General features: G+C 37.5%; 1 protein-coding gene and 1 non-coding gene across 2 annotated transcripts; both read right to left on the bottom strand.

The window, feature by feature from the left end:
• Positions 1 to 18,754: 18,754 nt before the first annotated feature.
• Positions 18,755 to 18,888, bottom strand: LOC122039380. The gene has a single exon (XR_006128209.1). It is a non-coding gene; the product is annotated as a small nucleolar RNA snoR83 (small nucleolar RNA).
• A 3,457-nt stretch (positions 18,889 to 22,345) lies between these two features.
• On the bottom strand, positions 22,346 to 23,056 carry LOC122030335 (60S ribosomal protein L27-3-like). The gene has a single exon (XM_042589545.1). It carries the CDS (start codon positions 22,968 to 22,970, stop codon positions 22,563 to 22,565), a length of 408 nt encoding a protein of 135 aa, XP_042445479.1. The 5' UTR covers positions 22,971 to 23,056; the 3' UTR covers positions 22,346 to 22,562.
• Positions 23,057 to 24,716: the final 1,660 nt, after the last annotated feature.

Below are 24,716 nucleotides of genomic sequence, written 5' to 3'. Positions count from 1 at the left end.
ACAAGCTTGCGTGTTGGCTCTGAGTGTCTTCCTCCATATCGGATGAGCTTGTTTGCGGATCACTAGATTAAACTTCCATTCTTAAGATGACTATAGGAAGTTAATTAAGAGCGTGTGATCTTCCCCATCGGAAGGGGCACAATCTTATTAATGGACTTAGTGTCAAGTAATGGTACACACTTAGACACGTCTAATAGTATCCTCCCCATCGGAGTCACTGCTATTATTCGTGTGACCAAAGTAAATCAACTATTAATTTTATTTATCAAAAAGTTAGGTTGACAAGATAATAGAATTAATGGGTAAAACCCTCCTTTTACAAATGTTGAATTTGTATACGTCCACACTATCGTGGCATACAAAATTCACGGTGTTTTGAGATGTTGGTTAATTTAAAATAGTATTGTTTGAGGAATCAATATTATTCTAAATTTAGAGTTCTGACCAAAAGTTATTTGTGATTCTTAGGATGACTTTCAACCCACTAGCCATCATACTAAAAGAGAACAGACTTACTGGTCCTAACTACATAGATTGGAAAATGAACCTGGATATTGTTCTTACTGCTAAGGGCTATAAGTTTGTACTGTCAGAGGAATGCCCAGAAACACCTAGCAATGATTCTACCCCAGAGGAGATTCAGTATCATAGTAAATGGGTAAAAGCTGATGAGATAGCGCGATGTTACATCTTGACTTCGATGTCAAATGTATTGCAACATCAGCATCAGGACTTACCAACCGCCTATGATATAATGAACAATCTCAAGGAACTCTTCGGACAACAGAATCGGGCTGCTAGGCAAGAGGCAATGAGAAAACTGATGACAACCACCATGACTGAGGGGACTCCCGTGAGGGATCATATTCTCAAGATGATGGCTTACTTAAACGAAATACAAGTTCTTGGAAGGGAAATTAATGGGGAAACCCAGGTCGATATCATCCTCCAAACGTTTCCCAGAAGTTTTGAGCATTTTCGCCTGAACTACAATATGAATAAAAGGATGTATTCATTGTCGGAACTTCTGACAGAACTTCAGACAGCCGAAGGGTTGTTTCGTCAACATTCTCAAATTCACTATGCTGAAAATGGTTCTACTTCTAAGCCGAAAGGCAAGAAGAAGAAGAAACAAAATGGCTCAGCAAAGAAGGTGAATAAACCTCAAGGTGCAGGACGAAAAGATGGAATAAAGAAGCCGAAGGGCAAGTGCTTTATTTGCAAGCAGACTGGACATTGGAAGCCGGGCTGTCCTCGTAGGAAACAGAACAATAAAGGTATATCTCATACTCTAGTTGTTGAAACATGTTTAGCGGTGTTATCTACCAGCACCTGGTGTGTAGATACGGGAGCCACTGATCATGTCTGCAATTCCTTGCAGGGGTTCCAGGAAACCCGACGACTATCTGAAGGAGAGATTACCGTCTACATGGTCAATGCTATTAAGGTGGCGGCTGTTGCAGTGGGAGATGTCTACTTATCTTTTAATAGGAATAGAAATTTGGTTTTAAGAAATTGTCTTTATGTACCCAGTTTTAGAAAGAATTTAATTTCAGTTTCTAAACTGTTTTTGGATGGATATTCAGTTTCCTTTAGTAACGATGTAGTTATTAAGAGAAATAAAGTGATTATCTGTTCTGGTGCATTAGTTGGCAATTTGTATACTTTAAATCCAATTTCTCCCACAAAGCATAATATGGAAATTAATAACACATCTTCTAACTCTCATAAGAGAAAAGAACCTTCGGAAATGAACCAAGCATATCTTTGTCATCTAAGGCTTGGTCATATTAACTTAAGTAGGATTCAGAGGCTTATAGCCGATGGACTCTTGGGTTCATTAGAGTTGGAAAATTTTCCAACTTGTGAATCTTGCTTGGAAGGTAAAATGACCAAGAAGCCTTTTAAGGCTAAGGGGTATAGAGCCAAAGAAGTGTTAGAATTGGTTCATTCTGATTTGTGTGGTCCTATGTCTGTCCAGGCAAGAGGTGGTTTTGAATATTTTGTCTCTTTTATAGACGATTATTCAAGATATAGATACATTTACCTAATGCGCCGCAAGTCTGAGTGCTTTGATAAGTTCAAAGAGTACAAGGTTGATGTGGAGAAACGTGTAGGTAAAAGTATCAAGACACTACGGTCTGATCGTGGTGGCGAATACCTCTTAGGAGAGTTTAGGAATTACTTATCAGAGGGCGGGATTCAATCCCTATTGTCCGCACCTAGTACACCCCAACAGAATGGTGTGGCAGAACGAAGGAATAGGACTCTTATGGAGATGGTTAGATCGATGATGAGTTATTCAGAATTACCAAATTCGTTTTGGGGATACGCTCTGGAAATGGCAATATACATTCTGAACTTAGTATCTTCTAAATCAATTTCTTCTACTCCCACAGAATTGTGGAATGGACGAAAGCCCAGTTTAAGACATTTTCGGATTTCGGGTAGTCCAGCACATGTGCTGAAACCAGATGCTGATAAGCTAGAATCTCGTACAGAAGTTCGCGTGTTTGTGGGGTATCTCAGAGGAACGAAAGGTGGTTTATTTTATAGTCCTAAAGACCATAAGGTTATTGTTAGCACCAATGCCCAGTTTTTAGAAGAAGACTATATAATGGATCACAAGCCCAGTAGTAAAATTGTTCTAGAAGAACTTAGAGAGGACACGTCTACTTCAGTACCAACAGTACAAGATGAAGTACCACAAGAGACTGCAACACGTGTCACACATGATACACAACCACAGACAGTGCCTCGTCGTAGTGGGAGGGTTGTAAGGCAGCCTGATAGATTCATATTTTTGGGAGAGTCTTCGGACTTGATCCCGGGTAAACATGAACCTGATCCCCGAATATATGACGAAACACTCCAAGATATAGATGCAGCATCTTGGCAAAAGGCAATGAATTCTGAAATAGAGTCTATGTACTCTAATAAGGTTTGGGAGCTTGTAGAACCACCCGATGGTGTAAAAGCCGTTGGATGCAAGTGAATCTACAAAAGGAAAAGAGGGACAGACGGGAAGGTAGAAACCTTCAAAGCTAGGCTTGTTGCAAAAGGGTACACTCAGAAAGAGGGAATCGATTATGAGGAGACCTTTTCACCGGTAGCCATGCTTAAGTCTATCCGGATACTCTTATCCATTGCTGCTCATATGGATTATGAGATTTGGCAAATGGATGTCAAGACAGCTTTCCTTAATAGAAGTCTTGAAGAGAACATCCATATGAAGCAACCAGAAGGGTTCATTGAAAAAGGCAAAGAGCATCTAGTGTGCAAGCTCAATCAGTCCATTTATGGACTGAACCAAGCTTCAAGGTCTTGGAACATCTGGTTTAATGAAGTAATCCAGTCATATGGATTTATTCAGTGTCCGGATGAGTCTTGTGTATACAAGAAGTGTAACGGAAACGTGGTGGTATTTCTTGTACTATACGTAGATGATATTTTATTAATTGGCAAAAATGTCAAGGTATTATCGGACGTAAGGGTATGGTTGTCCAAACAATTTGATATGAAGGACTTAGGAGAATGTGCACACATCCTTGGGATCAAAGTTATAAGAGATCGCAAGAAAAGAATGTTGTGTCTGTCCCAAGCTTCATATATAGATACAATCCTTGCTCGTTTTAGCATGCAGGATTCCAAGAAAGGTTTCTTACCTTTTAGGCATGGAGTAGCTCTATCTAAAGAGATGTCTCCGAAGACATCAAAGGAGATAGAGGACATGAAAGCAGTTCCTTATGCTTCGGCTGTAGGAAGCCTAATGTATGCAATGCTATGTACGAGACCTGATATCTGTTTTGCTGTGCGCATGGTTAGCAGATATCAGAGTAACCCTGGACAAGGACATTGGACTGCGGTAAAGCATATATTAAAGTACCTGAGAAGGACTAGAGATTATATGCTAGTTTACCAAACAGACGATTTGCTCCCTGTGGGTTACACGGATTCAGATTTCCAATCAGATAGGGACAACAGTAAGTCTACATCAGGCTATGTGTTTATTTTAGGAGGTGGAGCCATTGCATGGAGGAGTGTTAAGTAGAAATGCGTTTCGGACTCAACCATGGAAGCTGAGTATGTAGCAGCCTCTGAGGCGGCTAAAGAAGCAGTATGGCTCAGGAACTTTCTAATGTACTTAGATGTGATTCCTGGTTTGCCCAAAATCATCACAATTTATTGTGATAATAGCGGTGCAGTTACAAACTCGAAGGAACCACGAGCCCATAAGGCAAGTAAACATATAGAGCGCAAGTACCACCTGATACGAGACATCGTCAAGCGAGGAGAAGTTGTCATCGCCAAGATAGCGTCAGCAGATAACCTGGCAAATCCTTTCACTAAGGCCCTTCCGGCGAAAGCTTTTGATCGGCATGTGGAGGGGATGGGAATCAGATATATGGCAACAGATATGGCAGCTTAGACTTTTAGTATAAGTGGGAGATTGTTGGAGTGTATACCTAAAAGTTTAGCTTTTGTACACATTTATTTTGAAATAAAGAATCACATTGGTCAAATGTTTACATTTATTTGTTAAATGTAATTGTTCAATTAATTTATATAGTAGATAACATGGAGTGTGGAGTCACACTTAGAAGATCATGTTGTCTGTTCTCTATAAATTATAAACAGTTGCTCACGACTAAAATGGAAAGGAACAAACCATCAGAATAGACGTAGTGTAATTAAGTATTAATTTATCTTGACTAATAAATTACACTGATACACTTTAAGTGTATTGAGTAGGATCATTTAGGTAAGTTTTTTTTGTACTGACTTAGTAAAAGAACTAGACCTTAGTTATTATGGAAGTGTGTGCTCTTAATCCTAATATAATAATAAGCATGTATATGTTGGTGCGGGTAGCACTAACGGTCTAACCCAGGTTTTGATGAATGACAAATAGATTAAGTTAGTTGTGTTGTCTGACACTTTGATCAAGTGTGCAGGAAAAGTCCAGCTAGGTCGACGGGCTGACCGAATAGCTGGCGAGAAGTCCAAGCGGGTCGACGGGCTGACCGAACGCTTGGCGAGAAGTCCAAGCGGGTCGACGGGCTGACCGGACGTAGATCTGACCACGGTTCGGAACCGACGGTTCGACGGTTCGGAACCGCCGGTTCGACGGTTCCAGGCAGGTCGACCCTTAACCTTAACCGCCCAAGACGGTTACGGTTCACGGTTCAGAACCGCCGGTTCACGGTTCGGTTCACGGTTCGTCACGGTTCGTCACGGTTCAAGATTAATATGTTAATAAAAATTAAAAATTAAAAATTAAACATTAAACATTAAAAATTAGAAATTAAAATTTATTAAAAAAAGGGCTTGCACTTATTTAAGTTGCCTACGTATCCCTTTAGGGGAATCAAAGCCCACGTAGTTCTTTTACATTTTTATCCTTTTACATTTTCATTCACTTCCATTTCCTGTTCCTGTCGTATTTGTTCCTTCAGTATCAAAATCTTCAACTTCGTCATCTGAAAGTTGCATTCCTTGGATTCTTTTCTCCGCTCTGGTCCAATCGTCCAGTAATGCTTGGGCTTCCAATGAGTCGAGAGACAAAGTTGATCGTCGTTCATCTAATATGTTGCCGCCGGCACTGAACGTCTGCTCCACAGCAACAGTTGACACTGGACAAGCTAAAATTTCTTTTGCGATCACGGAGAGAACGGGAAAGCTTTGAGCCTTCTGTGACCACCACTTTAAGATATCGAAGTTTTCGCTATCTGCTTCATTAAAATCAAAAGAAGTCGTAAAATAATTCTCAAGTTCCTGTGTGGAACTTGAGGATCCTCGTGGACATTTTGTCCGTTCTTTTAATAAGAGTTGTGCTTTTGTAAGTTTTAAATTACTACTAGTAGTTTGTTGAATTTCAGAAATATTAATTTGTGTTCCATATTTTGCATAATATTGATTATAAATATCATATAAATAAATTCTAACATTATATATAATATTAACTGGATCAGGGGAAGAAGAATCTTTAAATGGAATCAAAGCATCATAATATAAAGTTAACATTTCTTGTAAAACTTCTAATTTAAATCTAGGATCTAAAGCAAATGCAATTAAATAAATTTCAAGAATTAAATAAAAATATTTTTCCCATTTAGTTTTCATAGCTACGATGCAAGGAGATAAAGATTCATTATTAATATCTTCATGTAAAACTAATACTAAATGAGAAAAATTTTCTAAAACTAATTGAGATAATAAACACCGGAAAGTTGTTCGGTTGCATCATTAAATACTTTTAAAATTTCACAAATACTACTACAAATATTCCATTGTTGTGAAAATAAATATATATTAGCATTAGTGTTTTGTGCAAAAATGAACATAATAATTCTTTATATTGAAATGAATCTTGTAATAATTGGTATGTTGAATTCCAACGTGTTGGTACATCACGTGGAAATTTTTTAGGTCTCATTCCATTAATTTTACAAAACCTACCCCATTGTTTCATTATAGATGGATGAGACCATAAATAAGAAATTGCAATTCTAATTGGTTTAATATAACTTTCTAAAATTTTTAAACCATCTTGAACACATAAATTTAAAACATGGCATACATAACGAATATGAAAAAATAAACCTCCAATAATAGGTTGACAAACAAATTTTAGATCATCTATACAAGCGGTATTAGAACTAGCATTATCTAATGATATTGAAAATATTTTATGAGTTAAACCATATTCTTCTAAAATTAAACATAATAATTGTGCGATATTATGAGCATTATGTGATTCATCAAAAACTCTATAAGCTAATAATCTTTTGGAGATTCCAAGAGTTATCGATCCAATGGCAAGTCACACCCATATACGAATGTGTTTGCCAATGATCACTCAAATATCGGAACATAAAGAAACTTTATTATCTAATTTACTAAATTCATCAATTAAATTCTTTTTCCTTGTTTTACTAATTTTTAATTGTACGAGTAAGTGTAGTCCTAGGAACACGTTTAGCACATGGATTAAGAGATTCTTTACAAAAATCTTCAAATGTGCATTTAGATCCAAAACTAAAAGAAAGATGTTCTACGGAAATAAATTTAGCTAATGATTCTCTTAATTTATTATCCGAATATAAAAATAAACCGGAATCGGTACTACCGCTAGTTGAAGAAAATCTTGATAATTGTGTTTGAGAACGGTCGAGTCCATATTCCGTCGGGTGCTTCGTTTCTACATGTCGTTTCAACGACCCATAGCCGCCGCCGGATTGGAATTTGTAGGAAGCATTGCAGTGCTTACATTTTGCACGCATTTCTCCCGACGGAAGAGTGACCTTCTCAAAATGTTTAGTAAAAATAGAAGATTTTAGAGGAGGAAGTTCCCGAACCTTAGAAGTAATTGCATCGGTACTTCCTTGTGTGTCGGGTGTCGGATTCGGAAGATGCTCGATCTCATCATCGGTGGATTGAATGTTGGGGTCCTCCTCCCGCGGATTCATTATTTGCTTTCCCTTCCGAGCTCGAGATGATGCACCTCCACGGCCTCCTTCCATTGTAATTGAAAACGAAAGCGTGTAGAGATTAGAGAATACGAAAATGAGATTAAGAGTAGAGAAGATGTGTGAAAATGATGAAATAAGCTCTCTATTTATAGAGTTTTGATAGTAACGGACACTAAATCATAGCCATTGATCAAAAACGGTCAAATGATCCGTGTTGCCACTGCGGCAAAAACCCCGCCAGGAGCAGCGTCTGCAGCAGCGGCCCCGCCCCCATAACCGCCTCCACCAGCCGTCCCTTCTCTGGAAGTCCCCTCCTCGTCGCCGCGGCCTCTAATTCCACCAGAACCGGCGCCGGCGAAGCCGCCGCTGGATTGCGGCTCTTGCCGTCGTCGAGGTCAACGGCAACCGCCTCGTCTACGGGAAGGAAGGTGGATCCGGGCGGAGGCTAAGGGTGGTCGGCCTGGTGGTGGATGACCGGACGTCTGGCGGGTAAGTGAGATAAGTCACTGGAGGGGAGTGATGCGAGGACGCGTTCGGGAAGGGACATTAGGCGTCGATCCGGCTTAGATCCATTTCGGATATCTAAGTCGAGATCATGACTAGATTTCGGTCTCGGAAAGACGGAATCTAAGTCATACTCTTGATGCTAATTTTATTACTTAGCGTATCTGTAAAATGTGCTAACAAACTGTGCTGCAGGTTTATTTGCCTCGGACTAACTGCTTTTGCGGTGAGGAATGAGGGTCCGGGCACCCTAATGGTTCCGGCGCTGTCCGGCGCTGAAGGGATCCAGCGCCGAGGCAAATTTATCCCGGACGACGTTGACACTTGGAGCATGCTGGTTGGGAGTGTTACGTCACTCCGTGCGCCGGAAGGATCCAGCGCCGGGCGACATATAAAGAAGCCCTGGCAGAGCTTCAAGACATCGGTCTTGAGAACTCGAGTCCAATCACTCTGCTCTGCGCTCCAACAACGTTCACAAAGCTCCGACGACTCACTCCGGCTCTCTTTTTAATTCATTGTTTGTCGGTTAGCTTTGTTTTCTTTCTTTTCATTAGCAATATTTGTACGTAAATTGTAATTATCCGAATTGCTAGTGAATTGCCCAACGAAAGTACTCAAGGAGTACGGGCCTTCGAGTAGGAGTCGTCACAGGCTCCGAACGAAGTAAAAATCAACAGTGTTCATCTCTTTACTTCTTTACTTTTCCGCTGCGTCTTAACTCGAGATTTTTGAATCGATATTCACCCCCCCCCCCCCTCTATCGAATCTAACGGACTTACAGTATATTTAATATCTATTTCTTTGACTTATCAAAGGGTGAGGTTTAGCTCGATAAATCAATATGCCCGATAAGTTGGGAAATGATATTACTTATAGTATGTGTTGTTGATTATAGAAGGAATTTGTGTCCTAGTTATCTAGGTTGAGAATGTCCCCAAGAGGAGCTCATAAGGTGTCACGCCCCGGAGGAGTCCCTGTCCGAGAAAATTTCGGCAGCATCTCCCCTGTACGGCGGACAATCTGAAACTTTTCTACATCCTCATATACCTCAGCCACATGCGGTTGGAATAATAACATGTAAATAAACTATCACCACGCAGTTTATATAAATATAAGCAAACCAAAGCAGTAATACCATCACTCAAAATCAACCCTACTCAACTACACTCGTAAAGCTCAAATCCGATGAACTCACCACTTTTGCCGTCCAGGCAGGCATGTAGTAGAATAAATCCAAATCATACCAAAAATCCATCAAACGATAAGAATCCATACAATATCCATAAGTAAAACAATACAAGACTAAAAACAAAGTCTGATAGAGAAACTAAGATAAAATAACAACTCAAGACCAGCAAAGGACTAGCACTACGTGCAGATGGGGACTAGCGACTGGAACTGCTCCGGACAGCCTCAACCTGAAAATATAACAACAATGGAGACGAGGTGAGTCCAACACTCAGCAGGTACAACTGATATGCAAAATAAAGTAAATAACAGACAACACTAATCATGCGTACAGTCTCCTGAATACGAGAAGGATAAATGTAACTGGAACAAAAACAGGAGAAAACTGTACTAACCAGGATCAAGGTATAAAGGTAACTGGGTCGTCAGACTGAGACTGTCATAATCCTGTATGTATGTCAATCATATGCATCCAAATAAATGCAGCAAGTAAATGCAGCAAACACAAACAATAAATGCATCATGCATATGATGCCAATGACATGGTCACCCCGGACGTCAGTCAGCCATCTCACACACAATGGTGAGTCCGAGTGGGTAGGGCTGTGACAATCGTGCACTCTGACATCACTGCCCCTGATGAGTGACCGAGTGGACGGGATGCTGTCGGAGTACACACATACTCCTACCTCGAAATAATAAATGGGGGAGCGCAATGCTCTCATCTCCCGGTACACGATGACGGGGAGGACTCTCTGTCAGCTACTACGCTGAGTCACACTACCCATGAGCGGACCAACGGAGCCAAACAAAGTCCAACTGCCTGCCAGCTACAACACTGCTACACTAAACCAACGGAGCCAAACAGAGCGGAACTGTCTGCCGGCTACCACGCTGAGTCACTAGACCAACGGAGCCAAACAGCAGAACTGTCACACACCTGTCTGATATACCACTAACCCATGAGTGGTGGTGTGTACAGATACATGTAACTGGCGATGTGCTCACAATAATAGAGCAGACAATCGCACAGCATGCAATCATGCAAGATGATGCATGACGCTAAACATGGCAATATCATGAATAGCATAGCAAGATTCATACATAAATAAAAGGTGTACCACAAGTCAATGTATCAGATGAAAGGTACACAAACAGATAGGGTATCAAATAAACCCTAGGTCCTGAATATAATGTATCATGTGGTTGGGTCACTACCTAAAACATGTATGATCAGGTAAATAATAACATGCAGTGCATAATAAGTAAACAAGCAAACATGTAACAGATCATGTAGTGACCAACCGAAACAAATGTAAAACACAATCATGCTATATGTTAAACACATTATTATGCATATCAAAAGACATAAGTCAAAGTACCCGCCTCCAATAGGAAAGTTCAATCTGGTCCAAATACGACGTCGAGATACTCGTCTCGCGTCAAAGTCCTGTAACACATGGTATCCAAATTTAGCTAATTACATATAAATAAATTAGCTAAATCAAATCCTCAAGAAACTAATATAAACTCAGATCCAATTATAAACCTTAATTGAATCATTTAACTCCTCAATCGTTTCTAATCCATTCGAATTAGGACTTGCAATAAACATGGTTAATCATAGCATCTTACCCGATTTAGTCCTAATTCGACACATATATCAACTAATCAAATAATCCAAATTCATTTTGATCTACATCCAAAACCAATTACATACTCCTTAACTCAATTCACAGCCAAGTGACCGTTGGTGGGATACGGCCTGAGGGTGTCACCGCCGAAGCGGGATCATCGGAACTGTGGATCACTCGAAATCAGTGTTGTCCGAAGCTAAAATGATCAAACTAGCATGATATATGATACGAACCGTACATACCCAAATCTGTCGTACCTACAATGGTGCCAATCGTTTTCCCTCAGCCGCTGATCACTGATCCCTAAATCAAAATACCCAAAAATCAGCACTTGTCGTAATCCAAGAGGTTCAAGTGCTACTGATTGAATCTGTAACCCAACCTCAACTCGGAAGAGTACTACAATCAGTGATCTAATACATAGAAACAACAAAGATAAGCTGCTCACCTCACCGCTATCTGGTTTGAATCCGGCAGAAAAAGAAAATCTAGGGCACAGCACAGAGGAACAACACGGTGACCGGCACTAGGGCTGAGGAGTGCAAAGCAGTGGCCGGAAGATGAAGGGAAATCGGGCTGCCGGCAAGGGATCTGCATCCCTTGTGCTCGTACGGCCGGAGGAGGAAGGAAATCTTCGGCCGGCGCCCAAGAACCAGACCTAGGGTTCAGATGCTCGATTTCCGGTGGCCCCTGGTGTCCGCGAAGAGATGGAAGCAGGCTCGGTCAGCAGTCGCTCGATGAAGAATGGCTCGAGTTATGTTATTCAAGGCCTCCCTTCCCCCCTTTTTATATTAGTTTCCCAACGGAAAATTATGGAAAGAGTTTTATAAAAAATTAGACTCATTCCTATTTCCTTTTCTTTTTCTTTTTCTTTCCTTTTAATTAATCAATCCTAGATTGATTTATTAATTAAATAACTATTTGTTGATGTTTAATTATTTGACTGGCCCCATGCTTGGGCACCAAGGAAGGTGGCCGACCACTTATTAAAAGGAAAAGAAAGAAATTTTTTTTATAAAATTTTAAAAGAAGAAAACTTCTAATAAAATTTTACAAACTCTATCTTTTTTTCTAATGTGGATATTAAAAGGAAAGTTTTAAAATTTAAAACCAAGTTTTAAAATTTAAAACATCTCTAATAATATTTCTTTTTAAAAGAAAGTTTTATAAATTTTACAACTCTCTTTTAAAACCTTGTGGCCTAATTTAAATTAGGAAAATTTTATAAATTTTTAAAATCTCTCTTTTTACAAATTGTAAATATATGAGGAAATTTAAAAATTCAAAAACAACCTTCCTAATTTAAATATTGCGGCCGGCCCCCTTGCCCAAGGCAAGGGCCGGCCATTTCTAGAGAATATGTGGCCGGCCATTGCTTGGTCACCAAGCAATGAACCGGCCCCTTCTTGGACACCAAGATAGGCTTTTCTTTGGATGAACTTGAGGCTTTATTGAGGCTACAACAGGGACCTAGAGGAGAAATTGGTTTTGGCCTTCCGATGAGCTTGAGTATCTCGTGCTCGTCCTGAACACACAACTCAAGTTTATCGATAATAACTCATTCGACTAAAGAGTTATTACCGCACTACCGCACCAATCCCAAATTACATTATGGGCTCCTTCTTATCATGAGTGTGTTAGTCTCCTTGCGTTTAAGATTATGAATGTCCACTAATTAAGTGAGTTACTGACAACTCATTTAATTAATATCTAGCTCCAAGAGTAGTACCACTCAACTTTATTGTCATGTTGGACTAGGTCCACCTGCTCTACTTTCCAGTATTTTACATAAGGATTGCCATGTTAAACCCTGCAGGTGGACCTAGTCCAACATGACAATAAAGTTGAGTGGTACTACTCTTGGAGCTAGATATTAATTAAATAAGTTGTCAGTAACTCACTTAATTAGTGGACATTCGTAATCTTAAACGCAAGGAGACTTAATTACTTGAGAGCTTGAGGATACGATCCGAGCTCGATATCCCCATCTTTTCACTTGAGGTATGTGATTTATTTACCGTCCAGCATTTATACTCTATATCTGTTGTCAGTACTTGCTGATGGTAGATAACGAAATTTGGGGACCAAATTTTTATTAGTGGGGGAGAATGTAAAATACCGAAAAATAGGCGAATATTAATAAGGGAAATTTTCAGAATTTTTGGAAATTTTCTAGGAATTTTTTCGGAGCTCGTATGGACGAGTTAACGGGGACAAAATGGGGCCCGGAAAAGCCTGTTTAGGCTACCCCATTTAAATAAGGAAAAGTTGAATTTCTTAATTCCTTTTCTTTATTTATTTTCCTTTTTCCTTCATTTTTGTTGTCGTCGTTCATTCCTTCTCCCCGACACCGAGCCGCGCCTCTTTTTGCCCTAACCGCCCGCGCCCCTTCCTCTCTTTTTTATTCTTCTTTATTTCCTCTCCTCTCCTCTACCGTGCCGATCTACACTTCTTTCCTCTTCCTATTTTTCTTCTTTCTTCACCGGTTCTGTGCCTTAGCCACCTCGCGTCTTTCCTGTTAGTATAATAATAGTGCGGTAATAACTCTTTAGTGGTATGAGTTATTATTGATGAACTTGAGTTGGGTGTTCGGGTCGAACACAGGAAGCTCAAGTCCATCAGGAGGTCAAAACCAATTCCTCCTCTCGGCCCCTGTTATAGCCTCTATAAAGTCTCGCATTCACCCATTTTGGTTTTGCTTCCTACCTAAGAAAGGGGGCAGCCAAGCCTTGCTTGGTGCCCAAGCAAGGGGTCGGCCAAACAAAAGAAAAGAAAAGAAAAGAAAAGAAAGGAAAAAAAAAAAAAAAATTCTCAACAGAATTAGAGATTTTTCTAAAAGGAATTACGTTGATTCTTTCTTAGAAATTTTCTAAAAAGAATTATATTAATTCTTTCCTAAGAAATTTTTCTAAAAAGAATTATGTTAATTCTTTCCTAGAGATTTTTCTAAAAAGAATTATGTTGATTCTTTCTTAGAAATTTTCTAAAAAGAATTATACTAATTCTTTCTTAAGAAATTTTTCTAAAAAGAATTATGTTAATTCTTTTCTAGAGATTTTTTCTAAACAAAAATCAATTACTTTTTCTCCTTTTTTATCTGGGGCAAAGGATTATAAAAGGAGAGGAGGTTGTGCCACAAAAATCATCAATTTAATTAAGAAGTGATAAGTTTTTCTTCACAACTAAAAACACTCTCCTTTCTCTTAAGGTCGGCGCCCCATGCTTTCTTTTCTTTCCTCTAGGGTCGACGCCCCACTTCTTTTCTTCTTCCCTTTTCTTCCCTCTAGGGCTGGCGCCCCATCTTCTCTTGATGGCCAAAGCTTGGAGGAAAAGAAAACGAAGCGATGAAGCACCTTGGTGGCCGGCGGTTTGGAGGAGAAGAAGAATAAGGAGGTGTTCCTTTCTTTGCATCTTTTGGTGGTAGGCGGCTTGGAAACAAAAGGGGTTCGGGTGTTTTTGTCTTAGTAGATTATCGTCCACACAACGTCCAAGAAGAGGAGAGGAATACGGCAGAAGATCAAGAGATCTTTGTCTACGAAAAAAGGTACAACTAGTTATTTATTTCGTAGCACAACTAGTTTTGTTTCTTCGTATAGATCCCGAAATAACAACACAAGAGGCTAGCGATTTTGTGTTTTCATTTTTATGCTTCAATTTTATATTTCGATTATATCCTGAAATATTTAAAGTTTCCATTTTTAGAGCGGAACCTTGGAGACAGTTCCGCTCTACTTTCCAGTATTTTACATAAGGATTGCCATGTTAAACCCTGCAGGTGGACCTAGTCCAACATGACAATAAAGTTGAGTGGTACTACTCTTGGAGCTAGATATTAATTAAATGAGTTGTCAGTAACTCACTTAATTAGTGGACATTCGTAATCTTAAACGCAAGAAGACTAACACACTCATGATAAGAAGGAGCCCATAATGTAATTTGGGATTGGTGCGGTAGTGCGGTAATAACTCTTTAGTGGAATGAGTTATTATCGATAAACTTGAGTTGTGTGTTCAGGACGAGCACGAGATACTCAAGCTCATCGGAAGGCCAAAACCAATTTCTCCTCTAGGTCCCTGTTGTAGTCTCAATAAAGCCTCAAGTTCATCCAAAGAAAAGCCTATCTTGGTGTCCAAGAAGGGGCCGGTTCATTGCTTGGTGACCAAGCAATGGCCGGCCACATATTCTCTAGAAATGGCCGGCCCTTGCCTTGGGCAAGGGGGCCGGCCGCAATATTTAAATTAGGAAGGTTGTTTTTGAATTTTTAAATTTCCTCATATATTTACAATTTGTAAAAAGAGAGATTTTAAAAATTTATAAAATTTTCCTAATTTAAATTAGGCCACAAGGTTTTAAAAGAGAGTTGTAAAATTTATAAAACTTTCTTTTAAAAAGAAATATTATTAGAGATGTTTTAAATTTTAAAACTTGGTTTTAAATTTTAAAACTTGGTTTTAAATTTTAAAACTTTCCTTTTAATATCCACATTAGAAAAAAAAGATAGAGTTTGTAAAATTTTATTAGAAGTTTTCTTCTTTTAAAATTTTATAAAAAAAATTTCTTTCTTTTCCTTTTAATAAGTGGTCGGCCACCTTCCTTGGTGCCCAAGCATGGGGCCAGTCAAATAATTAAACATCAACAAATAGTTATTTAATTAATAAATCAATCTAGGATTGATTAATTAAAAGGAAAGAAAAAGAAAAAGAAAAGGAAATAGGAATGAGTCTAATTTTTTATAAAACTCTTTCCATAATTTTCCGTTGGGAAACTAATATAAAAAGGGGGGAAGGGGAGGCCTTGAATAACATAACAATTGATATTAAATAACATAAAATTTATTTATGCCTGGACAATTATGTAATAAAAATTTAAAATGAAAAATCATAATTTTTATATATATTAATTGGATGTTGAATTTTAAAAAAATTAATTTATCAAATATTAATGAAATATTAATTTAAAATATAATAATTATCATATAATAATAATAATAAATTTAAATGTAAGTTGATAATTAAATTATGAATAAGAAAAATAGAATATTCTAAACAATATTCCTTTTTGGTATGATATGATATGAGTGGGAACCACGTCAAAAATATAATATTCACACATCCTCAATTATTTTTTTTAAGAAAAACTCTCAATAATTATCTCATATTTTTTTATTATATATATTTCTCATCTCTCATTTATAAAATTTAAATGGCTAACGTAGAATAACATTTATAATTAAAAAAATACATAAATATTTGTGATGTAAGATTTTAATTTCTTTGGAAGTATTCTTAAAATTCTTGAGTGGAACCTTTAAATATTTGTGATGGAAGATCTCATTCATAATCCGACTAATTAACTATGACTAAGGAGACAAGTAGATTTGGGTGAATTATACAGGGTGAATGAATTAACGTCCCGCCAAGCCCAAGGTTCGACCCCTCAACTTCAAATGGCAAACTTCCATCCACTTACTATCTCAACTATACTCATGGAGGCATGTTGTTCAAAATAATATATGTACGCATAATGTCCTTCAAATTATCCTAATAGCAAAATTGTCTTGGACCTTTAATCATTACTGGAACACCTCAAATGTCCGCTCGACATCCTTTCTTGTGATCTTTTGTCATTCCTTAAACATTTTTCTCTTGGAATCTTGAAGCCACGAAAAGCTCTTAATAAATTGTTGGTGCAATTAGTACTAATAATCAAACTCAAGTTTTGATATATAACAAAAGGTTAAAAGTAGCTCATTCTAGATAGATCTTATTGGTCAGATAATATCCTTTTTATATATTGTGTATTGTTAATTGTAAAATCAACCTCGGATGTATTTCCTTATAAGACATTGTTGGAAAAAGATGATTCGTTAAACATGTTAATATCATTACGTGAACATGTAATCCCAAAAAAGCATATCATATGCACAAGTCTACAGATGATAATGCTTTAAGCACAAGTGTTGGGACATCATAATCTCCCCGAATAAATCGATATTTTGAAACGACGAGACAATTATTCCACTATCAATGCATACAATTAAGATTACACAACATGTCAGGGAAATTGTATCTCTGCTCACACATTTCAAATAAGTGTTGGATATTAGTAAAATCATATCTTTTCAAATATTAGGCCTCGAACACTTCAAGTAACATTGACATAAGTCAAATAAGCATTGAATTACAGTTATTTCAATAATTCTTAGGTACTCATTATAATGATCAGTAATAACTCAATACGCTAATTGATAAATAACTGTTATATATTTCTGAACTAACAATAAATTTTTTTTCCCATCACATCAACTTTTCTAAATGATTTTTCAAGAAATTGATTATACAAAAGATTAACTCTCTTTGAATTGAGAATCAACATCAAAATATGTCATTATCATCAGAGAAATAATCATCAAAAAAACAAGCATGCCCGATTTCACAATCCTAATTCAAAAACCTTTTCCTTTGTATTATATCGAAAGAATCTTGAACTATCTGACATATTAATTGTCACTACTCGTAACCAAAGTATTTTTTTTGTTCATCAATATCCTCCGCATCTTCTACCAATTCATTTTTTTCAAAATTCACCTAACATAAATTGATCTAGATTTTCAATCATTAGGAACAAATGTAAATATTTTAATAGTTTAAAAAATAGAGTTAAAAAATGATTAAAAAAAAATAAATGATGATAATATATTTATAGAAAAAAATTTAAATAAAAATTAATCATTGAACAATAATTAAAAAAAATAAAATTATTCAATAGATAATAATTTTTATATTTTTATATTTTTATTTCTTTAAAAAACTAAAAACACATTTTAAAAAATAATAAATTAAAGAAGCGACTCCCTTGTGAAAACAAAGGAGCTCCCTCCTATGCTACCTCACACTTTGGGAGGGAGCTCCCTTATCATGTCCAATAAAAGTGTCAAAAATAAATCCAACCAATCAATCTAAAAAGAATTAAGTTTGGATTAGGAGTTTTTAAATACAAGTTAGATTCAAATTGAAACATTTTTAGATTGATTCAAATTAAAAGGCTTCTGGATTAGAGATTTTTGAATTAAATTCCAATTGATCCGAATTTAAATTTTAGTGAATTTATCTAAATAAAATAAAATTTTATTTTAAAAAGTTTTAAATATTAAGATAATAATTAAATATTAAGATAAATGAAAAATTATAAAAGAAATAATCATCTTCGGGTTTAGGGATTCAAATTACATTCAGATTGAAATCGAATTTAATTTTTTTAGATTTTTTTTTTCAACCCAACCGACCGTTCCATCTGAATCTGAAAGAGCTCCTATTGTGAATATCTTATAAGAATTACAAAATCATAATTGATACTGAATATTTTTACACATTAAATATATATTCTAGTAATAGTAATTACAATTTTATAGCTTATATAATACAAATTTTTGTGTTCATACAACAACTAATGGGATTGAATGAAGAGATAATAATGTCTAAAATAATGTAAAAAAAATAGGATACATAAAGGATAATTAAATAATTACGAATTGCGAATGGAAGTTCTTTTTATTAAAAATTAAAAAAGAACAGAAAAGAAAAATTAAGACATTCTGCTTTTTGACCTGTTTGCCTTACAAGATTGGTAACTGCAGACCATCTATATCAACGAAAACTTAAAGAATATAATGTTTCGGAAATCCCAGAAATTTTCTATTCGGAACAAAATTTTTGCCTTACTTTCGTCGAGCTCCAATAAGAAAAATGGAGGCCGGATACTGTAAGACAAGCAGACATGCGTTATTTCGCACAGTTTTTGAGCTCCCTAGGCATTTTCAAGCGTTGTCAACGCGCCTCCAAGCCTTCGATCTGCGCTTGAACTACTAAAAGGTGGCGTTTTGAAACAGAAATTGGCAATTTGAACCCGAGAATTCGTAAGATTGGCAAAAGCATTCAGGAATCAAGCCTTTTAGAGTGTATGGCGAGCTACTAATGAAACATCTTCACTAGAGGAAAAAAAAGAAGATGCTATCAGCGAAACTGCCATGGATTGATGTCGACCTCCTATGAATCAGATAAACACTAGCGACATCGCTTATCTGGGATTAACGAAGGTCTTCTCCCTCGCTACTTCGCTGTGATGCAAAGATTCAGGAATCAAGAAGAGCAAAACCTAACAAGAACGGTGAATCGCCAGAAACATATGTGCGGATCATAGAATTCGATATCTTCCCGATTTAGCAGTCAAATCTCAGTTCGAGGAAAACAAAGCAGGGGGAAGAGCGAAAGCAGATCGCAAAAACACGGAGAGAAAAGATAGGGAAGGCTCAGCAAGAACGTAGCGATTGATATGACAAATCATGCGCAGAGAGCGTCTACACAAGTGCAAATTTCTTCGTCAGGGCCTCCTCCGCCACTAGGAAAACTGATCTACGATAAAACAACTGCGTCGAGATGAAAGATTAGAGAAAAGAGACGAAATGGAGAACACCTCCGCTGCCGCGGCCGACGCTCCGTTTGGAAGCCGAAGGAGATCGCTTCGCAAATTTCAAGTTTAACCTCGCCCTAATATAGGGCTCGAGATCAGGATAGTTTCGAACCCTAATTCGTGGATTATATCTCTAGGGCCTCTTTATGGGCTCCACGGTAGCATTCTCTACTAGAGCCCAAAAACGAAAAAAAAAAACAAAAAGAATTGAAAAAAAAACAATATGCTGACTGTCGCCCCCTCGCGTGTCTCCTAATTAAGGCTGCAAACGAATCGAGTCGGCTCGCGCGAGCCGGCTTGAAAAATATTCGATTCGTATTTGAATTTATCGAATTCGAGCTGAAGTTGAACATGTTCGAACTTTTTTTCGAGCCGAACTCGAGCCGAAATTATATTATTCGAATCATTCACGAACCGCTCACGAGTCTTAATATTTATTAATATAAGTTAAATATATATTAAATAAATAAATTTCGAGCCTTTCGAACCTATTTTCGAGCAATAATTTGAATAGTTTACGAACATGTTCGAATATTTCGAGCCGAACTTAAACCCGAGCCCTAATTCGAACCGAACTCGAATCAGACATTTTAAATTTTTCGAACTTCGAATCAAGCTCGAACTCGAATATATCTATTTCGAGCCGAATTCGAGCTTTACATTTTTCTATATATTCGGCTCGATTCAATTCGTTTGCACCCCTACTCCTAATAAGTAAAAAACGTGATCCCATGGGTCATTTGAGATGACAAATGATGGTATGTTCAGCATATGAGGTCGTGAGATCGAATCGCAGGACTGTCGGAGCGTAAAACGTGATTTACCCTCCACCACTTGGGTATAATTATGGTGTGGTGCAACTCATCCCACCACCACTTACCCTCTCGACTGCTGTGATTTATCTCTCTTGTGATGACTTGGGATCAGATGCGACGAGAATATTAGAGATGAACGATTTCACCTTTTTACCACATCATAAGTAAAAAATATGAATCCTGATCTTAAATTCATCGTCCTTAAAAGATTATAATTTAGGTCGATAAAAATAATTCTGGTTGACCGTTAACATTATCCTTTTATATATATATATATATATATATATATATATATATATATATATATATATTCATTCATTCTGGTTAACGGATATATATATATTCATTCTGGTTGGCCGTTAACATTACCCTTATAAATGATCCATCTGTTCTATTTTTTTTTTTTTTACCAGAAGATTTGTCACCCTCACGTGCTATTTCCTAGAGTCTTCCACGTGACGTACGACCACAACTCAGGCGCTAATCCCGACTTCTGCAGTGTTTTGGAATCCGAACTCGTCGTTGGTGTAGTAATAAAGCGAGCAAGGAGCGAATTAAATCAACGCCGTTAAAATCTATGCGTCTTCAGATGGATGACCGAGGCGTGTAGCGAGAGCGGGAATCGCGCCACGTCGGATACCGAGGCGCTGGGTTGAAGGGAGAAGTGATTGGGAGACGAAGGGTAGGACGGTAAATGACGAAAATGATGGGGGTATTTTAGGCTTCCCGGGAAACAAAGAAGAGTTCTTCTCGGCGACGAGCACCTACAAATTAAACCATCACGCCTTCATCCGCCACTGCTTCCTAATCCTCTCACGGCGAACCCTAATTTCGCCCACGGAATGGAGGAGCCGGTGTACTTCGCCACCCGTTTCTTCTGCGGTGGAAACCGACATTGTGCGGCTAACAAGAATGCCAGAGGAGGCGGTGATCAGTTCACCGTCGAATACCAGATAGAATTTTTTTTCCAACAAGGAAACGGATGACAACGAGTTCGGTCATCAGGACCCTATCTTCAGCATCCTTTCCGACGACCATTGTGAGCAGGTGATTTTCAACGTCTGATAGAAGATTAGGTTGAAAAAGGACGCAAACGAGTAAAAACTATATTGAACAGAGAGACCATCTCCTCTGCTCCTTGCGATGGAATCGTTTCGAAATGTGCAATAGAACGAAACGGTCGATGCTGGAATTTCTTCTTTCAATCTTTGAATTAATTCAAGCCCAGTATGTTTTTCCTTATGATTCAAGTGACACTGAAACAATTGGGGAAAAAAGTCTTCCTGTTCTAGAAATGGAAAAGTTAGAAGGAAAATGAAGAATCTTTTCCAAATTACTCACCACTTTTTCACCTTCTTCATCTGACTTCTCTTCCCTTTTCAGTCATCGGTCTGGAGACGGTCGTGTTGACCAATTTAAGCGAGCAGGTTAGTCAAGCAAAATGAGGTTTGGTCATAGTGACGAGACGGAAGAAAGGTGAGCATGAACTTACATTTATCCCAATGCCGAGTCAATTTAACTACTTAAATGGGTTTAGAGCCGGCCCAGTAGATGGCAATACACTAGAAACAGTAGTAATTTAACAGTAGTAATTGACCAGAAGCATTTTCTACCAACATCCTTTTGCGAAATGAAATAAAGGAATTGTATGACCCAATGCTCTATCTCCATCCGCCACACCCAACCGATCCCGCTAAAAGAAACTGATTTACTAGAATTGAGTTTTATGAATGATTCTACATCTTTATCATACATCAGGATATAAGATTTATCTGCTAAATCAGAATGGTTCGGCACCTCTATTTTTACTCCAACAATAATGATTCATGCCTAATATATCCCTTCAATTTAATCTAAAACATTACCAAGTTCTAGTGTGCCTTGGCTCACACCCATGAATAACTAACTTCACCAGTGTTAACTGACTTGTTTAAAAATCAAACCAAGGCATGAGGATTGTAAAGATTAAAACATATTAATCAAATTCAGAAACAGGCGTGTGCAAATATTCGAGATAGAGATCGGAATACTACTCCTCAATTTGACATACTAAGTTTAAAATCAACCCTGATCTAATGATGAGTATGAATGAATTTCCGATTGCAGCTCATTTTGAAAACTTCCTATCACAAGGATTGGTAGGAAGGCCATGAGATCCAAAACAATCAACCATATCAATTGTATCAAACATAAATTCATTGGACTAGAAACATTGAGAAATTTAGGAATGTGAATTTGCAGACATGGTTTCCAGGTAGAATGAAGAAAGAAATAGGGATGCAATCGCAAGCAAATTAAAGTTGAACGATAATCGATAACAGTCTAAGCGACAAAACGAAATTAAATGTCGATCTATTCATGAATCACAACGATTCGACAGGCGGATGATCGACATGACAGCTAATAGATCTTACAAAACGCTAATCGCAGTAGAACTGGTTATGCAAATGAAGCAAAAAAAAAGGCACATCATTAGATTAAAACCTGAGCTTGGTGAAAAACCACCTGTTCTTTCCGGTCTTGAATCGCTCCTCGAAGCGGGCCTTCGTCTCCTTGGAAGCAGAAACCTTCTTGTCCCGGGACTGAAGCGCATCGAGGGAGACAATGTCCTTCAGATCCACGTCGAGGGTGTAGCGGGTGGGCATGATGTGGTTATAGTTGACCAGCTTCAGGAAGGGCTTCACCCGCGACTTCTTGGCCGTCTTCTTCGCCGAGTCCTTGCGAATGACCTTCTTAGGGTATTTGGCGATGCCGGCCACTAGGCAGTGGCCGTAAGGGCGCTCCCGCGTGCCGTCGTCGAAGGCCCGAACGATCACCGCCTTCCGACCGGCGAAGCGGCCCTGGAGGATGATGACGGCCTTGTTGGGCTTCAGAAACTTCACCATCTTCTTGTCAGCCTTTCTGCCGGCTACGATCCGAAAGGATTCTCGCCAATCGCCGCCGCGACTCCAATCCTGCGAAATGTACCACAACCGCCAGCGGATGGATTTTATAGATTGCAATTAGGGTTGAGATGATAGGCCGAAGCGAATTGGATTTTAATTGGGCCGAAGTAATGCAAAAATGGACTTTTATAATAGGCCTGGTTTTGATAGTTAAGAAAAAAGGGCCACTACTGTTTTGTTTTTTTTTAACGCAAGTTTTTGGAAATGTTATTCTTAAAAATAAAAACTATGAAAAGATTTTTATTGTGAAAATTTTTCCCTTATAAAAAAATAAATACTTTTTTATTATTCAATTTATAGACGAATTTATAAATTCATTAGCATCCATTTTTGATATTTTTTTTATCCATTCAAATCATGTGTTGCTCCCAACTCGCTTTCATGTGTATATGTAGTGGAATTTCTCAAACTAACTCCCAATTGGGTCTTGCTCTCAACTCGCTTTCATGTGTATATGTAGTTGAATTTCTCAAACTAACTCCCAATTGGGTCTTGCAGACACGGTTAGCAGCCTCGTGCAGCCATGTAAGTGACCCCCTGTGCGTAGGGGTGAGCATTCGGTTAATTTGGTTAATTTGATATTAATTTTGTATAAATTCTTTTTATTGTTATTTTAAATAAATTTAGTTAATTCAGTGTTAACTGAAATAACTAATTCGATTAACTTAGTTTTAATAAAATTTTGATTTGATTCGATTAGTCAACACTAAATCGGTTTTCGATTAATTCGATTAATTTATGGACCGAATTAACCAAATGCTTACCCCTACCTGTGCATATGAATTCACCTCGTGCTAGTGTAACCAATTACCCACACTCAAGGGCGGATTCAGCAGGGGCGACATCGACAATCGCTCCTCTTTACCGGCGGTGCAACCTGTAATATTATGAGATTTTATTTAGTAGAGATGGAAAATATCATCCCATACTTTTTATAAAACTTAACCATACTCAATTTAGATCACCGTGATCCCTCCATATTTAAATTTTTTCCTTCCATATTTAAATTTTTGAAATTTTTGAATCCGTCACTGTCCCCACTAGACCACAAAACACAACAATAATCGTTATGAAGGGAAAGTCAAAAAAAATTTAAAAAAAAAAAAAAACTTGAGCTCCATAGCTCACATCACTGTTTTTTTTTATAATCTTAAAAAAAGAAAAATTATAACACTCACGATACCATTGTGACCAGACTTCCCTTTAAACAAATAAATAAATAATACTTTTTTATTTTTGAAAATTTGTTATACAGAAAATCCTGAAAACTAATTTTACAGGCATTGAGATTAGTTTACAAACCTTAAGATTTTTATGTTTTTTTTTTGGAAGAAAAAATATTTTGAAATCATTTTATATTTTAAAAGTTCTAATCGATACACAGGCACAAATGAGGTTACAGTGTGTACCATGGCTCCCCATATCCAGTTTCAACTTTTTAAGCTAAAATACCATTCAAATCGATTAATCCTTAAAAATAACTGATCCGGCTCATAAAAAAAAATTTATTACCAACCATCAAAATAAATTTGCAAGGGTGTCCAACAACCCAACATCTTAGATTTATCATCCCACAAAAGAAAAATACCTTACCATGCATCGTAGTTAAAAATTGAATCATAAATATTTAGAAGGCCACAGAGTACCCTACCGGTGATATAAATTAACCTTGTATATGTAAGTGCC

Source organism: Zingiber officinale, chromosome 1A (assembly GCF_018446385.1).
Source record: "Zingiber officinale cultivar Zhangliang chromosome 1A, Zo_v1.1, whole genome shotgun sequence".
Classification (NCBI taxonomy): domain Eukaryota; kingdom Viridiplantae; phylum Streptophyta; class Magnoliopsida; order Zingiberales; family Zingiberaceae; genus Zingiber; species Zingiber officinale.
The sequence above is the reverse complement of the archived record's forward strand: the minus strand, read 5'-3'. Positions and strand labels throughout refer to the sequence as shown.

Bases quoted from the DNA above. Each gene is read 5' to 3' on its own strand.
- LOC122030335 (XM_042589545.1), bottom strand. From the start codon at position 22,970: ATGGTGAAGTTTCTGAAGCCCAACAAGGCCGTCATCATCCTCCAGGGC.